The sequence below is a fragment of the Spea bombifrons genome, chromosome 4, assembly GCF_027358695.1.
Source record: "Spea bombifrons isolate aSpeBom1 chromosome 4, aSpeBom1.2.pri, whole genome shotgun sequence".
In the NCBI taxonomy this organism is placed as follows: Eukaryota; Metazoa; Chordata; class Amphibia; order Anura; family Pelobatidae; genus Spea; species Spea bombifrons.
Genome location: NC_071090.1, coordinates 20248452 through 20261208, shown reverse-complemented (window position 1 = coordinate 20261208; position 12757 = coordinate 20248452). Strand labels below are relative to the sequence as shown.

Here is a 12757-nt window from a genome sequence, read left to right as displayed (position 1 = left end):
GCTGGCCCAGCCATCCATCCACTGCATTGTAAATTGAAGATGTTCATGTGGTCCAAATTGGGACCAATTTCGTTCGTACAATATATGTTATTTATGTACTAACAATTACATTCAGATAACTGAATCAATTTAAGAGATTTTAATTTGGCCAGCAAAGGGGGGGCAGTTTTACTGCTCAGTTAATTCAATCTGGCATACGTATTTCAGTATTTTTAACTTTTAACTATAGTAACTTTTTTTTGATGTCGCAATAGTTACTCAACGAAGCTTAAAATTCCCATTCAGCTAGCATTCGATTGGCTGCCGCTACTCCCATTGATTTCAGTGGGAGCTCTGCAGCGCATGTGCAGGATCATTCGTAGGTATGAGTCTTACTTTCACTAGACTCAGCCAGGGGTGAAGTAAATTCAAGCAAATGTTCCATTTTCGAACTCTAATAGCAAATAAATGCAGGCTATAAAATGGTCTCCAATAGGCATTTTAGTGAAGTGTACCTGTAAGAGGTGCTGCCAAAATACTAAAATACCATGAACTTTACTTTTTTTTTTTTAACTGCTTTTAGTTGCGAAGAAAATGGACAAAAGGTCATATCTGACAGCAAAACCAGAGTCATTGAGACCAGAGTGGAAAGTATCTTAGCTGTTGACCAAATCCAGTTTAACTATAGCACCGTCTGTATAGCTTCCAACAGCGAGGGGATCGATAGGAAACTCACTCCATTAGCAACTGCTGCACTGGAAGGTGAGCAAACATACGCTAACGTTCAAACGTTTGGGGACACTTATAAAATATCCTTGTTTTTCAAAGAAAAGCACATTTTCTCTATGAAAATATCATAAAATGGATCAGAATTACAGCATAGATGTTGTTAAAGTTGTAAATGACTATTGTAGCTGGAAACAGCTGAATTTTAATGGAATATTTTACCAGGTGTACTGAGGCTGTTTATAACTCCTGTGTTCCAAAGGCATGCTGTGTTTAAACTTAAGATGGCTAATTGATCATTAAGACATTTTGTAATTATGTTAGCAACATCTTCTGCAACTCAGCCATTGAGTTATCTGTTCAACTATTTAACATCCAAACTTTAATACTGCAATTTATTCATGGGTCTTCTATAAGGGACGGTGGCAAATGCTTTACCGAAATCTACATAGATTATATCTACTGCTCTTCCCTTCCTTAAACATCTTCCCATCATGTTTACTTGCTTTCCTTACAGTGAAGAAGATTGTCCAACATGAGCTCTTCAGCCCATTGTTGGTGGTCCTTACTGCAATGGGAATATTTTTTTTCCTTCTGACCATATTCCTGTATTACAAATATAAACAGGTTAGTATTAATAACATTTTTAGGTTCCTTGCTTCTGTAATGTTGCACAGGATGAATTCCATTAGGGTTTCAAGGATCAGCTGCTTAAAACAATTGGTAATACGCTAACCTGCCACATCATGGCGTCCCAGGGAAGGTGAGTCCTAACGACAAAAACAGTTTTAGGCATCCAAGCCAAGTAAGTGTCTCTTATAAGAAAGACAGTAGGCTTTATTTGCCTTAATAGGGAGGTGACACCAAAGAAGCTAGGGACACATTATATCTGTGTTCACTTGGCATACCCCATCAACATTTTAGTTCTTTAAATCAGGACACTTGTGTAGAGGGTGGGGAGGGAGAGACTAGAAACAAAAGTGATGGAGATAGATGTGAGTGTGGCCAAAAAGACACCCTGTAATGCTCAGCTGCAGAACATTATGAAGAGGCCATCTACTGATTTCCCAGCTGCTTGGACTGGTCAGGGTAGATCAGACAATGTCCTATTCGGCCCTTGGGCTCCACGGCCTGCAAAAGCTTAGCAGTAGGAATGTTGGTAGGTATGCTGGGGGCATCAATGACTTGAAATGTAGCCATAGTTCAAAACAAATGACCTGTGTGCAAAACTATATATGCAAACATACTAAATTAAGATGAGGCTTTGTACCCCATGGGGCTTTGTACATCACCTTCAATGAATACATGGACGCTTAGATATGTTACAGTGTGATGGATTTTAGGAATGCTCTATTTTGCAAAACTTAAACGTAACGATGGGTCAAATTCATGAGAAAATCTGAAAGAGGTAATTTCCATCAAATCAATGAGTTTCAAAGATGCCTACAAGAGTTACAACATGATACCGTTGAGATAATTGACTCCAGAGAAACAATTCTACCAAAAAGAGGATGCAGCTTGAGAAACCAGGACACAGTGTCCCGGCTCTTGAGAAAACTCGGCAAAAGTGGTGATGTTGAGGATATGCAAAACTAGGCATTACAAAAATGGTTAAGAAAATGGGAACAGAAAGAAAAGATGTGTAATTCGCTTTTTTTTTAGAAATGTAAAAAGACAGTGATTATATCTTTACATTTCCTGATCTTCTTGAATCAATGGATAATGGGCTAGTGGTAGGAAGATGCACTATTTTTGAGATTGTACTCGTCCTCTTGCTCACAGAACATATTGCGTACCTCTTTGACACCAGACTGATCTTGTATGCGGGACCAATATAATGAACTCATTTATCTCTATCTGTTACTGTAGAATTGTTGTAAAGCATGTCTGTAATGTTCCATGTTGGTATGATACCAAATAACAAATAAACTTGTTTTCCTCTCGTATTTGCATATCAGAAACCAAGATATGAAGTTCGCTGGCAGATTGTGAAAGTCTCTGAAGGAAATAACTATACTTGCATTGATCCGACTCAGCTGCCATACAATGAGAAATGGGAATTCCCAAGGAATAACCTACATTTTGGTAATAGCCAAGTCCATCTGCTTTCATTTCAATGAGCTGCATTGTTGTTTATGGGGAAAATGGAATTTGCTCTGTTTCCCGGATGATTACTGTCTAATAATCATGGGCATATCTCTGGGTGTGAATCAACTCTTTGTGTTGATAGAGGAATTTGGGCCACTATCATCAAATCGTATTGTCTTGTCAGTTTATTTGTAACTTAGCATGTAGTTGCAGTGGCTTCTTCAGAAGAGGTAACACAATGGGCCGTTAACCATGGATGCTGGCAAAAATATACATCATATATCATTTTTGGAGTTTTGTATAGATAAATGTATTGTAGAACTTGGCTTTGTTTATCCAAAGATTGGTAGATTGCCAAAACACTGAGGTCATTCTTTATGGCAACACTAATGAAGTCTTGGTTATGTTAATAAAGTCCTTTTTTCTCGTAGACCTTAACTGTCCTTCTGGGTGATTAAGATTGAAATATTCTTTTATCACAAGCCAGTATGACTAAAGTTACATTAAGTTTTTCGGATTGTTATCTTGGCCCAATCTACTAGACAAAGACATTCAAAAAACCCCTATACAGCTAATACTGTATTTAAAAAAACAAACTTTGAACACAATGGTGGAGTTAGGGTGTAGCAATTTTAATACCAACCTTGAGAATACGTTTTCTGTAAGCAACCCATTTAAAAGGTCACCCTGGTCTAGAGTAGCACACAGACGAGGCGGCATTTTTACCATTACTGGATCATTTATTTCTTATTTGTATAAAGATAGTACACAGACCATTTTGAACTTGACTTTAAATGGTAGGTAATCTGTATGTCAGATGCATGACACCTCACATTGGTCATATGATTGGAATGAAGCGTGTGCTCCAAACCTACACTTCTACAAAACGACTCCTCCTTAATCTACAAATGATATTGGAGATTGATTGTAAAGAACTAAATTAGAGCTAAAACGTATCTTTGCTATTGCAGGAAAAACTCTAGGAGCAGGTGCGTTTGGGAAGGTTATTGAAGCAAAAGCCTTTGGAATGGGGAAAGATGACACCGCACTCAGAGTTGCTGTAAAGATGCTGAAACGTAGGTGGTTTTTGTGGCTAGCGGTTATCACTGGGATTTGGGATATAAATACAGTGCAATATTTCATGCACTTCAATGCACATTACAACTTCAACCTGCAACAGGCCTACAAAGAGTCCCAAGTATTTGGCTGTCCAGGTCAGCTGCTTATCATAATATAATGAATGGGGATAATAAATATCATTTGTAAATGACTTGGATGAATCTGAAATCCATTTTGGTTGTTGTGGGTGTTTGTTGCTTTACCCAATTTTTTACTAGTAGACATTTGATATTATCAGAAAAACAATTATCATTAATACTGCTGAAAAATATACAATGTAGGTCCACAGTATATGTGGCTAGATTATGATTTGTATGCATTCATATTCTTTTTTTCTTTTCTTTTAGCCAGTGCCCATACAGATGAAATGGAAGCTTTATTGTCAGAACTTAAGATTCTTAGCCACTTGGGGCACCATCAGAATATTGTCAACCTACTGGGAGCATGTACCCATGGGGGTAAGGTTGGGGTATTATCAGGGCCAGCCAAAGACATTGCGCTGCCTGGGTCTAAGAATGAAATGCTGGCCCCCGCAAAACCATACCCACCAAAAGCACGCCCACATCCATTATCTGACACCCACACTAGGACACACACAGACACTCACACCAACACAACCAGGCACTTAACACTAACACACACAGCCACATTAACATGCATGTACACAGTAACATACCCAGACACACACACTAGCATACACACACACACAGTCACAAACACTTACATACCCAGACACACACAAGCAGAAACGTACCCACACACACGCTGACAAACACACAAACTAACATACCCAGACACACTCACACTAACACATGGACCCACTTTGACCCATGCAAAGGCTCTCTCTGGGTATTATGTACGATTTATATGTCTGGGAAACAGACTAGTAATAAAGAAGCACAAACGGAAATTAGCCAGTGCTGACGGAATTGATAGGAAATCCATAAAAGCAGCACAAGGAGCCAGATAACATTTAAATGCCGTCTTTTTTTACACTAGATAATGGCAACATGTGGAATGGTGGTAAAATATTTAAAAACATGTATATGTAGACATGTAGAAAAAAGAAAAACACAAAATAGATATAGACTATTTGGTATCAATACATAAGAAAAACATATAGTGTTAAAATTGTAACAACAATAATTCCAGCTTTTTGTTAAATGCTCTTTTCTTTAAAAAAAAACAAAACACAACATTGATTGAATTCAACCATGAGAGCTAATATTTCCAAAGTTTAGCAAGTCATTATGTATTTTTTCCAGATTAATTAGGGATGTTTTTTTTTCTTAGACATTTGTCTGACTTTGTGTGGTTAAGTGATTATAAAACTTTTGGGTTTAGAGAAAGTCTACGATTCATTTAGTAATCCTCTTTTACTTAATGATCATAAATGTGTTCTGCCTTGATTAGAATATCACGAGGTAACCAGCGCTCTTTAAAATAAATAAATAAATTGTTGAACAAAATATGTTTTAAAAATATATTAGACACACATACCCAAGCAAATCTGTATGTTTTGTATGAATAATTGGGTGTTGCCAATAACTCTTTTGTTTGTGTGTTTTATTGTGTTAAAATCACCTTTTCTAATTATCTTATTTATTCCCATAACCTGTATTTACTATAATATATATGGCTGCTCTCAGGGTTTGGCAGGGTCGGGAGCAGGAAGAATATGCGGGCTCCTTGCTGAGTGTGTTTCTGCAACTGATCCAAATTATGCCAATTATCTGGCCCAAAGCTGTTTGTATTTCTCCAACAGGCCCAATCTTGGTAATCACTGAGTACTGTCAGCACGGAGACTTGTTGAACTTCTTGAGGAACAAGGCAGAGGCCATGAACAAAATGTTCACTGCATCTCTGGCTTACGGCAACAGTGACTACAAAAATGTGTCTGTGGAGCAGAAGTACACGGCAAGGTAAACAAAACTTGATTCATCTACTGTTATCACTGCGTAAGCGATGACTTGATGGTGATGGACTATGTTTGCACCCTGTTCCCCAGAATCAGTTAGCTGTGTGTTAATTTCAATATTTTCCATTCTACCCTTCAGTGACACCGGATTTTCAAGCCAAGGAACTTCCAACTACCTTGAAATGAAGCCTGTCTCATCTAACACAAATTCTGAGCAAGGTATGTTGAATGTTCATTATATATATTGAGAAGAGAAACTGAAAGGGTAGGGTTGTTGTGTAACATATGGCTATACTAAATCTTAGATGAGACCAAAGACTGATCAACGCTCAAGTCTTTACATCAGGTAAACAGGCACACTAGATGAACGAAAGATTCTGTAAAATTTTATGTTTCTATGTTTTTTATTAAACATATTCTAACTCTGATTATTATTTTTTATATGGGGCATTCAGAAGTTCGTCCTCTTGAAGATTCTATATGACTTTGTTAGAGTGCTCCCAGAAGGGCAGATTAGATTGGCCTTTATCTAAATTCTATGCTTATATTAGACAATATAATGTATATGGGCTAACTTTTGTATATTACCATTACTATAACACTTCTTTTTAAGGCAATTCTAACACTGAAGTAGAAGAAGACACAGATGACCATCTGCCCTTGGATCTGTATGACCTTCTGAATTTCTCATTGCAAATTGCCCAGGGAATGAACTTCCTGGCAGCCAAGAGCGTGAGTTCTGATTGTCTCCATTTCTTCCCTGTTAGTATAGAGAAAACCCAATTAAGTCTGTTAAGGCATTTCCAATTAGTCACCATTATTATCCTTTGTTTGTAGTGTATTCACCGTGACGTTGCGGCCAGGAACGTGCTTGTTGCACAGGGTCGGGTTGCAAAGATTTGTGACTTTGGTCTGGCCAGGGACATCGAGAATGACGCAAACTATGTTGTCAAGGGAAATGTAAGTATCAAATGTTCTTTGAAACAGTAAAGTATTAGATTTCAACCCTAAAATATTCATTTTTTATCTAAAATCTAATATTATAGTCAATATTAGATTTCATCATAATGGAAGTCTACAATATCTTATGCTGGGCACATGTGAAGCGATTTGTTTTTAGTGTTTAACAGAGTTTACATAGTAGTTTTAAGTCCTACTCATCTCATGTTATTGAGGTTTATGGATTATAAGTGGCCTGTGATTAACAATAACCTTCTTCCCTGACTTGATCCTAGAGCTTTAATTGTCCATGATACAGATTCAACAGATGTCCTAGGAAAATAAAGCCAGATGAGGGTGCAAAATACTTAATTAGACAATCAGTGTCACTCAAGTCATTGTTAGTATCCCAAATATTTCAACATTTTATACATTAAATAAACCCATGTATAAAGCAATATTAGAAACTCACATTATGTATATACCATGGGAACAGACCCCTTCCAATGCCTAGGCAGCTGCCCCTCCTGCCCCGTAGAAGTTACAACCCTGCTTTGAAAAGCTGTGAAGGCTACAATATCCATTTGTTCGATTTTATCTTTTTGGCCTAATCCATTGTAAACACTGTTTTTACAAACAATTCACTGTAACAGGCATTCACGAAGGCCACAGCAGCCTCCAAGCTCCCCTGTTTTCTTGATTTCAGGAAAGCTGACAGGAAATACATCATTTTCCAATACAAGCAAAAAAAATATAATATATTTACTGGTTGTCATACGTTTCTATTAAAATCAGTGTTTATTTTTTTGGTGGAAAAATAAATTTCTTGATTACTTGGTAATTTCATAGCATAAGCTGTTTTTTTGCGCAATTGCAAAAGCTGACATAGTGCTGATAGAGTAAATACAGGAACATTTTAGTTATTTATAGAGTGACTTTCAAAAACATATGTTAACCCACAAAAAATATTTGCGTTCTCATCAGTTGTGTTGTGTCCTAACCATGCTCTGCTGTATGAAGTCAAATTAAGATCACAAATGTGGTCCTTTAAAAATGTTCTGCTAAATAATGTACTTTTATTACAGGAAACACTATAATAAAACTGCTTTTATATACATCTCTAATTTAAAAAAATGGCCAATGGAAAAATGTTCTGGATTTTCTAACCTTCACATACTTATGACTCTAGGCTCGTCTGCCGGTAAAATGGATGGCTCCAGAGAGTATCTTTGACTGTATCTACACAGTGCAGAGTGACGTCTGGTCTTATGGAATCCTTCTGTGGGAAATCTTCTCCCTTGGTAAGCAAGGAAAATGGCGTGTGACCTCGTATGTGTGTTGTATGTGTTATTGCAAAAGTAAGGTCCTAGCGAGGACCTTCAAACAAATGGCAAGAACGGACTGAATCAATGAATTATTTAAGAGAATCCGGCTTTCTAAAAGCTGTGGAAAGAGCACACGTCTAATTGAAGTACTACATTGCTGTGGATCCAGAGATGAGGATGATGGTGTTTTAGAAGAACCAACGCAGATTAGCATATTTAGCAAAAAAGGGCTGAGATGGCCTTTGGTAGTGATGTCAGGGTATGGAAATGTTCAAATATCATGCAAACCTCTATCTTTGCTCTCTCTCGACCTCTCTTTTTTTTTTTTATTCGTCTTTTTTAAATTCCTCCCCAAAGACTATGATCCAGCCCCATACTCCCCAACACTATCTGGCAGCCCCTATCCTCCCAACATACCACAGTATCTGACAGCCCCCCGTCAGTGTGCAACTTCTCTGTCACACTGGGCTTGGCGTACAACAAAGATCCAACCATAGTGCTCTTTATTTCAACCTTGGCCAGAATGCCTAAAAATTCCCAAAGTGACAAGACTTTTATATGTATAGAGGTACGCAAACTTTCCAAATGAGATATGTCTTCATGTAACCAATATTAACATAAGATATAAGCCATTGTCAAGCTGAGCGTAATGTTTTCTTTAATAAATTGGCGACAATAATAGTAATAATACTAATAATACTAATTCGTATAGTCTGTTGACTCATTTTAGGCAGAAGTCCCTATCCTGGCATTCTTATAAATCGCAAGTTTTATAAAATGATAAAGGATGGATACAAGATGGATTGTCCAGAGTATGCTCCTTTGGAAATGTAAGTGTAATAACATTTTAAGAGAAAATAACAGATTGTTTTTCCTTTACCTATGTTTCACCCAGGATACTCCTTGGGTATTTAAAGCGTTCTTTATGTCAAATGTTATATCATAGAGAATAGTGATTAGGAGTACATATGGAGTGATGCAATGATATATATATATTTATGCCATTATTGACCTAGCTGCTGCTGACCTTTAGGTAACAAAATGATCTCTTTATAGAAAATACACAGAAATGTTATGTAAATGGATATGTAATTTGAAGCAGAAGTTGTTCAAAAATAACATGAATCACAATCTACCTGGGTGAAGCAATAATTCTGCCATCTGGTAATTTACTTGTAATTTAAGTATGTCTTTTCCTTTTTTTAGATATCACATTATGAAGGCCTGTTGGGACTTGGAGCCAACTCAGCGTCCGACATTTAACCAAATCAGTGATCTCATCAACAAGCAGATGAGTCATATCCAAGAACAGGTGAGGCAATAAAACCAATCCTTTTGTATGGGTGAAAGTAAAAGTGAACATATATCTTTTCAAATCCTTTTCAGTACACCAAATAAACATGTAGCTATGTTAACAAGTTTATATATTCATGTTATATTTTATTATGTATTAGAAAAACCACTTTATGTGAATAAAAAAAAACCCAGACTGGGTAGTTATTCCTCCCATTATGTTAGTACCGTATTTGCTCGATTATAAGACAAGGTTTTTTCCAGAGCAAATGCTCTGAAAAATACCCCTCATCTTATAATCGGGGTCGTCTTATAATCAGACCTCAAATAGGTCTGACTGAGACTAAGATCCAGATCCCCCGCAGCAATGCAGGGGACCTGTATCCTCCTGTGTTATGCTCCCCCCCAACTTACCGGTGCTTCTGAGTCCACAGTGCTTAGTCCAGGCAGCGTGTAGAGCTCTACGCGATTCGCGTAGACAACTTCCACTCAAGCATTTAGAGGGTTAAAAGGCATATCATGGGGCACAGTGGCATATAGGGGGTATAAGGCATTTCTGGGGCAGAGTGGCAAGCCTGGGGGCAGATTTGCATAACTGGGGGGCAGGTTGTAAAAAAAGGAAATAAAAACAAAATATTTTTCTCAATCATAGCTTTTATTAACAAACAATTGTTCACATAGTTTACATGAATTAACATTTACTGGTAAAACTTTTTTCCTATAGGGTCGTCTTATATTCAGGCTTTTTTTTTTTTCCTAAATTAATATTCAGATTTTGGGGGGTCGTCTTATAATCAGGGTCGTCTTATAATTGAGCAAATACGGTACTCTCCTTTTGCTAAAATCCCAGGTAGACCTCTGTACGGGTGAGTGAGCAGAAGACAGATAACTCCAAGACAAGACATTGATTTTATAGTAACTCTGCCACCCTGGGGTAAAATAGTCGTCTAAACGTATATACTGTATCTCCAAAATAAATAGCATTGAAGAGTAATGAATACACAAGCTTTTGGTTTCTGTAAATTAGTATGTATGATATAGGCATGTGGCTATTCTGCACCAAGGTTTTCAGCCACAATGGACAGACTTGATGGGCCTAATGGCTCTCAATATTTTTGTTGAACTTTTTAAGATATTTACTAGATTGTGTTTCAACACCACTGATAAGTATTGATGTGTGAAGGGAAGACTAAGGGATCTTTATATGTATAGCTTGGAGGATAGAACGGAGAGGGAAGATGTAAAAGAAACATTTGAATGCTAATAGGGATTTAGTCCAAGAGGGAACCTTGGTTGAAAGGAGGAAAATGTTAGAACAAGAGTCCAAAACTAGAGGGTTAGGTGTAATGTAGGGATGTTCTACTTTACAGAGGGTGATCGATCAATAGAACAGTCTCCCAGCAGAAGTGGTGGAGGCTAATACAGCGAGGGAATTTAAACATGCGTGGATTAGGCATAAATCTACCCTTAGACTAGACCAAGGACTGATTGGGGTTTGAGTCCTTACATCAAAAAAAACCAGGCAGACTATATGGACAGAATTGTTCTTATCTGCTGTCAAATTCTACAACAATAATATAATCATCACTATTCGATTTATTTTTCTAATGCCTGCAATATTCCCCAAAAAAGGATGCAAACGTTTTCAAAATCATGCATTGTGCAGTTAGAAGGACCTGGCTTGGCACATGACTGGAAAGAGTACAATCTCATCATGAGAGATAAAAACATCCAAAGGAAAATGATTTCACACACTAATTTTAAGAAAAAATAAAAAAACGAGCTGAAATACAAATCCAGTGCGTAATTTGGTACATGTATGAGAAGAGATTTTCCTTTACATTTTTTTCCTTTTTTAAGGATTATGCTAACATCTCCCAAGTACACCAAGAGGAAGAATGCTTGGACACAAAATGTGACCCAGAAGAGTCATTTATTAAAGGAAACAATTACCAGTTCTGTTAGCTTTGGAAACTTTTACAGCATCAAGGAGTCACATAAACCTGATGTTTGTCACCTGTGCAAGTTTAATGTTCCTACAAGAAGAAAGAAAAATCCTACAAGAAAAAAGATGGAACAGGGCATTTTACATATTAAGCTAAACTAGGTATTACACAATACCCTGTTATCCAGACAGGTGTAAAAAATGAAGTGGCATTAATAATAATAATAGTTATTTAATTTCTCAACATAAACTTTAAAGTCTTGCACTGACCACCATTATACTACTGACTTGTTGTTTGTATTTTTTATTGTTACAGAACCAGTCTAGTCCGAAACCTTTTTAATACATACTGAAGCCCACTGTGCATAATGTATTTTACTGCATATAAAATCGATGCAGGCATTCCTTAGTTTTTGGGATAGAAAATTATATTTACGTCTCATTCATCGTCTGCTTGCCTTTACTGAAACCCTGAAATGTAAGCAATGTAAGCACTTGCACGGTAGCAGTCCCAAATCCCAATAGTCAAAGGGAAAAGTGGTAGCCCACCATATGTATGCTACTCGTACATCAGCTAGCACTTGTGATTGGCTGCCAATACTGCAGTTGACTTCAATGGGAGTTATACTGAGCATGTGCGGGGAACGTTCTTGTATCTTGCGTTCAGAAGGCTAAAATTACAGAAGTTCCATTTACTAACTCCGGTAACTTAAAGAATTCATGTCCTGATTTGCATGCAGTAAAACGCACTAGAGCCCACACAAAATATTTAACTGCTTGTGTATGAGGTACATATATCCAAACGACGATGCCCAAAAGCCATGTATGGGGTTTTAAGACTAGGCTGAGGGCCAGGTAATGTTTATTTAAGTATATAATCAAACAATAGTATTTGAGGCCATATGATGGCCATATAAAAACCCTTGATGGTTGCATTTAACCAACCAATCCCAAACCTGCCATAAGACTTTATTAGACAATAGGCTAAGTGTTGCTTAACAAGTCGTGTGACGTTCCACCATATCATGACTCCATCCCGCCATCTTTTCATTCATTTTTGGTGGTGGCGGGTGGATCCACAAAGTATATTTTTTGTATTTTTACTATCCTTTTAATAAAACAAGTTAAGTATTTTCTTTGTTCAACATCCATGCATGGAAGCCGTTTACTTTTCTAATAAACTGTAGCATCATTTGTCTCTTGGGCGCATTCCAATTTCTATTTCAGTTAATATCTGCGAAGGCTCCAAAAACATCCAGCATGTATAAGCTTATTCTGTAAACTTGGGTGCGTAGCTCTGTGATTTAAACAGTGCTAACAGGTCAGAGATAAATGTATTATTTTGAAATATGTTCTATAGGTCTGCTGTTCTGAGGCTAAAGTGCATTAGTGATTCAAGTAATTCTAAGAACTATTGGGGACAGG

At 37.2% G+C, this 12757-nt stretch overlaps 1 protein-coding gene across 1 annotated transcript in view; it reads left to right on the top strand.

Moving 5' to 3' along the window:
* The window catches only part of CSF1R (colony stimulating factor 1 receptor), a 209624-nt gene that overhangs the window by 19266 nt on the left and 177601 nt on the right, over window positions 1–12757 (top strand). The window contains exons 9-21 of the mRNA XM_053463613.1: window positions 563–741; window positions 1223–1332; window positions 2664–2790; window positions 3765–3869; window positions 4260–4370; window positions 5678–5834; window positions 5970–6049; window positions 6444–6562; window positions 6668–6790; window positions 7959–8070; window positions 8825–8924; window positions 9301–9406; window positions 11248–11406. Coding sequence (XP_053319588.1) covers window positions 563–741; window positions 1223–1332; window positions 2664–2790; window positions 3765–3869; window positions 4260–4370; window positions 5678–5834; window positions 5970–6049; window positions 6444–6562; window positions 6668–6790; window positions 7959–8070; window positions 8825–8924; window positions 9301–9406; window positions 11248–11352 — 1534 coding nt within the window. The 3' untranslated portion in view covers window positions 11353–11406. The remainder of the gene's footprint in view (window positions 1–562; window positions 742–1222; window positions 1333–2663; window positions 2791–3764; window positions 3870–4259; window positions 4371–5677; window positions 5835–5969; window positions 6050–6443; window positions 6563–6667; window positions 6791–7958; window positions 8071–8824; window positions 8925–9300; window positions 9407–11247; window positions 11407–12757) is intronic.